Source organism: Gekko japonicus, unplaced genomic scaffold (genome assembly GCF_001447785.1).
Source record: "Gekko japonicus isolate JY-2015 unplaced genomic scaffold, Gekko_japonicus_V1.1 scaffold2813, whole genome shotgun sequence".
Taxonomy (NCBI): domain Eukaryota; kingdom Metazoa; phylum Chordata; class Lepidosauria; order Squamata; family Gekkonidae; genus Gekko; species Gekko japonicus.
The window spans coordinates 7,025-12,350 of NW_015166506.1; the positions used below are offsets into that span (position 1 = coordinate 7,025).

The 5,326-nt window shown below is 46.0% G+C and overlaps 1 protein-coding gene across 1 annotated transcript in view; it reads right to left on the reverse strand.

The window, feature by feature from the left end:
* Window positions 1–5,326, reverse strand: part of NYAP2 (neuronal tyrosine-phosphorylated phosphoinositide-3-kinase adaptor 2) — a gene marked incomplete at its 3' end in the record, with an annotated part of 167,672 nt that overhangs the window by 147 nt on the left and 162,199 nt on the right. The window contains exon 3 of the mRNA XM_015412231.1: window positions 7–944. Coding sequence (XP_015267717.1) covers window positions 7–944 — 938 coding nt within the window. The remainder of the gene's footprint in view (window positions 1–6; window positions 945–5,326) is intronic.

Genomic DNA, 5,326 nt, shown 5'->3' on the forward strand with positions numbered 1-5,326 from the left:
GTTTACCATTTTTCCCCCTTCTTGCAATATGTTTCTGGCTGTAGAATGAGGCACTGATGGAGAACTTCTTGAGAGACTTCCTGAATGTACAGAGTCATAAGGAGGAGGTCTTTTGAGACTTAAGGGGGTTAGTGACCGACCCATACTCACAGGAGAGGGAGAGGCAGAGTGGCTTTTAGGATAGCCATGTGGAGACTGTGTTCTGTATAAGGTAGAAGGATGAGGAGGTGAAGAGGAGTGCCCTGGAGTACTAGTTCCATGAGATATTGACTGGTCTTTCTCCAGTTTTTGATGACTTAGAGTATGAGGTGGCAGTGAAGATGGAGAAGCTCCAGCTTGCTGTTTGATATAAGACACATTTTCTAACACAGGAAGCTTGGTGACTTCCAGAGGTGTTAGAGGAGATTCATCAGAATTTGGGGAGCATTGCACTGGTGCAGGTGGAAAAACCAGGAGTGGAGGTCTATGAGAAAGCAAATTTGGAAATGGCGGGGGGATATCACAAAGCACACCCTTGGGAGTGGATGGCACTGAGGACTTGGAGAATTCAAGGTCAGGCACTGTGGGAGTAGCACACTGAGAAGAACAGCTGTGATGGTCATACTCACATGGACATTTCGAATCTTGGCCTCCATCATCAAAGATGGGGTACTTCATTTCCTCATATACTGCCTCACTTTGGTCCTCCTCATCTTTTTTGAAATCTTTTAATATATTCCCAACCATTTCGATATAAACAGGTTCTTCTTCCTCTGTGTCTGGAGCAGGACTGCTGACCTGTGACAAGGAGGCATCCCGACTTAGAGCTGATTTGGGGGGGCCATGCTTTTTGATGTACGTCTCATCAAAAGATGCACTTAGCTGAGTGTTTGGATTCCGTTTCGGCTTGGGGGGTGGAATCTTCTTTGTGTATTCATCACTGTGAGGCCTTGGTTTGGATGACACTGTAAGGAAAGCAAAACATATATTTAAGGAATACATCTATGAAAATATTGCACAGTTCTGAAACACATCGCAATTTGGCTATTCAGATAACATATTTAGAGTGAATTCACCTCAGTGTTTTTCCGCATCCTTTAACAGAAAGTGTAGCTCTAAAAATATACTGTTCAGACAACATCGATGAAGTACGCTGGCATGTCAGCAGTGATATTTAGACTCCAATCTTTGAAAATCATTTCGTGGCTCAGTGGCAGAACACACACACACATGCACACAGACCTAGGTCTGATACTGGCATCTACAGTTAAAGGATCTCAAGTGCGAGCTGGTGTTGGCAAAGACTTTCTCTGCCTCAGACTCTACAGAGTTACAGTGGTCTGACAGTATAAAGCATCATTATAACATCTTACATTTTTAACTAATGCATTCAGCTTGAGATATCACACTGAAGGTCAGATGATAAACTTCAAAATAATTCGGATGGACTGAGAGATCTAATCCCTTCATATATTTAAAGAAAGCTCAACAACCCCTAGGAGTTCAGACTTTCTGAAAGTTTAAACCTAGGAACAATATGACGGACTGTCCTGGAAGTTAAGAATTAAAATATCGCATGGTAACTATTTGGATAGAAAGGTCAAGGATTTCAAATACATTATCCTCCACAGATTAACCCAGCAAGCTGTATATAGACATTTCTTATAGTTGCCTTAACTTAAAAAATAAATAAATCTGATAATATGAGGGATGACCTAACGATCATCAGCCCACACATTTATGTAAAAATGCACAAGATTATTGGGCCTCATTTCTGTTCTGTGGGATAAGAATAACCTGATCTTAAAACCCCTAGCACTTTGCTCAAGAGTTCCATGGCATTAAAACTCCTAGAGCAGGCATGGGGATTTCTTTAAAGGCTGCCCATAGCTTAAGAAAGAGAACAACTATATTTCTGAACATACTGAACATCTTGTTCTCCCCTTTTCTCCTGTTTTCAGAAAGGATGATCTGGATGTGGATGGGTGAGGAAGGGGGAGGATGGTTTCATACATATCTGGGGCACTTCCAAGATAAGTAGAAAAACCGTGAGTCTACCTGAAACCCAGATGCTGTGCATACATACTGTTCTCATGGTGCAACTGAACACAGATAGCAAAGATATCGTGTAAACCCGCAGGATTCTGTGGAAGAGAAACAAGTAGCCCAACGCTTCCTTTCTGCTGGCTTCTCAAAGGTCATGGATGTACTTATTTAGAACATTTATATACCATCTTCCTCTTCAGAGGTGAGGGGAAATTATGTTGGCTGAGAAGCAGTCAGGTAAGAAGTGTCACTTTGTGATTCTTCTAGAACGCTTGGAAGAGCATATGAAGGTGCCTTATACCAAGTCTGGGAAGTAACCCATCTGGTCCCATACTGTCAGCTCACTTGTAGCAGCTCTCTAGCATGCTCTCTTCCCTGAATCTGCTATCTGCTAACTTTAACAAGAGATGCCAAGGACTGGACCCACACCCTTCTGCCAGCAAAGCTCGTGCCTGCTCCCAAAGAAAAAGATCCCAGATGTATCTGTTCCCTTAGCCAGTGGCACAGCAAGGAATTTGTTGGTGGGAGGGCACCGAGGGGGTGACATCACTTATGATGTCACTTATGGGCAAGCTTCTGAAGAGGACTTGGCTCTTGGCCCCCTCTTTTAAATACCACTGAAGCCATGAGTGGCGAGCCTGCCTGACCACAGCTAGTATATGAGGAAGAGCCTCTTCCTTGTCTACTTCTGTGGGCAAGCCATGGCTTGAGCAGTGTTTAAATGGGGGAGCACCCCCATTTAAATGCTGCTCAAGCGGCGAGCGATGAGCCCACCCACAGCCAGTAGATGAGGGAGAGGCTGTTCCTCATCTACTGGCTGCCAGCAGGCTTCCTCGCCACTTCCAGACTGAGCTACTTGGATGGGGCAGAGCTCCCCAATGAGGGGGTGTGGCCCCGAAATGCCCCGCCATAGCTACATGCCGGCCTTGAGTCCTCTTGCCCAGGGGCTCCATGGAGCTGCTGGGTAAAGAGTTTGCCAGCCAGCCACATCTTTTCAAATTGTGAATTGGTCATTTCAGGACATATTCAGTCAGAAGCAACATAGTCCAACTAGACTTGCTGTAGAACAATTTATTACAGCTTGGGATGAGCATTGGATGCAGACTACTGCATATGCAATTGGACATTTCTAGCTGCAGTGCAAGTGAGACAGATCATACTCAAACATACAAACCACAGATGCTCAAACAGATGAACCCCAAGTCTATCTGATAATGGAAGTAAATGTATATGTTATAGAATCATAGGATCATAGAGCTGAAAGGGGTCATACAGGCCATCTAGTTCAATCCCCTGCTCAAAGCAGATCAACCTAGACCAGCTGCTGCTTGAAGAATCCCAGTGAAGGGGAGCACACAACTTCCTTAGGCAGCCAATTCAACTGCTGAACTACTCTAACTGTAAAAAAAATAAAAAATCCTAATATCCAGCCAGTATCTTTCTGCCCGTAATTTAAACCCATCATTTTGAGTCTTATCTTCTGCTGCCAACAGGAACAGTTCCCTGCCCTCCTCTAAGTGACAGCCTTTCAAATTATTAAAGAGAGCAATCACGTTCTCCCTCAAACTTCTCCAGACTGAGCATTTGCAAAATCCCTCAGCCTTTCCTTGTAGGGCTTGGTCTCCAGACCTTGATCATCCACATCACTCTCTTTTGCACCCACTTCATTCTGTCAATTTCTTTTTCAAAGTGAGGCCTCCAGAACTGCACACAGTACTCCAGGTGTAGCCTGACCAATGTGGTGTAGAGTGGTAGGACTTCCAAGAGCCACCATGGGCCTCTGGACCAATATTTCATCTGCCCCCCCCCCCCGTATGACCCTGATCCAAACAAAAAAATTTTAACAAAAGGAAGACATCACTTGGCTTGTTGTTAGGGTTGCCAAATACCTTATGTTCTGTGGCAGGGGGCTCCCAGACGGTGTCTTGAGCGCGCACGCAAAGCGTGTGCATGCCGCTTGCACATAAGCCGGATGTGACGTGCTAACGCCGGGCATGCTGGGGGCGAGGCCACAGCCATCTGAGGGGAAAACTCTATCTGCTAACTCTATGTTTTCCCCTCAAATGGCTGTGGCCCCGGCCCCAGCGTGCCTGGCATCAGCACGTCACATCCAGCTGACGTGCACGCTGGGGTGGGATTTCCCCCGGGGCCCGATTCTGCGGTGGCAGAAATCGGGCCTCCAAAGTGGGGGGAAATCCGCCCCCCGGGGGGGATTGGCAGCCCTACTTGTTGTTACCATGAATATATAATAATAAAAGAGTTAGCTTCTCTGTCCATTTTTATCTATTTATTTACTTTATCTATATCTGACCTTTCTCCCCATGGGCACCCAAAGTGACTTACATCATTCACCTCTCCTCCATTTTATCCTCAAAAAACCCTGTGATGAGGTAGGTTAGGCTGAGAGTGTGCGACTGGCCCAAGGTCACCCAGCAAGCTTCCATGGCATGAGTGGGGATTTGAGCTTGGATTTCCCAGATCCTAGTCTAACATTTTAACCACTACACCACACTGGCAGGCATAACTCATCAGAGAATAAAGCCAGGAGACTCAAAATTGGCCACCAGCTTCAGGATGATTGTGAGAGTTCCATGGCCAAAATCGAAAGGCATGGGAAAATCCTAGCCCAGGTGAGACAAACCACCACCACACCGCGCTATTTGGAACTTTAGCTAAGGGTCTCTGTGGCAGGCATGACTCAGAAAATAATGCGACATTTTTTAAAACTTGTCATTAGCCCAAGAATGATGATGGAATTTACAGTGCCAAAAATGAAGGGAACTGGAACACCTTGAACCAGGTTATCTTCACAACAGACAACATGTAATAAGCAGGGGTCTTGTTGTAGAAAAAGAGCTGCCGGAGCTCATTAGCATAACTCATTAGCATAACTTATTTGCATATGCCACGCCCCCTGACATCACCGGAAGTGACAGAAGGCCACACCCCCTGACATCACCGGAAGTGTGTCAGAAGGCCCGGCTACTTACCCTCCTGCTTCATCCTCATTCCCAAACGGAATGAGGATCGAAGCAGAGGGCGGGGTAAAGAAGGGGCGGGGCTTCACCACGTGACCGCCCCACCCCCTAGAGGTTCTCTTCCGGAGCTCCATACCTGAGAGCTCCCCCCCGACTAGAGCCCTGAAGATAAATGAAATGAAGGGATCACTGCAAAAGCATCTTTATATGTTTGTGCATACCAACAGTATTACAGGGATCAGATGTGGAAGAAAAATCATACAGTCAAAATGGAAGCCGATGAAAATCATGCAAAACAATGCCAACGGGGGGGGGGGGACCAA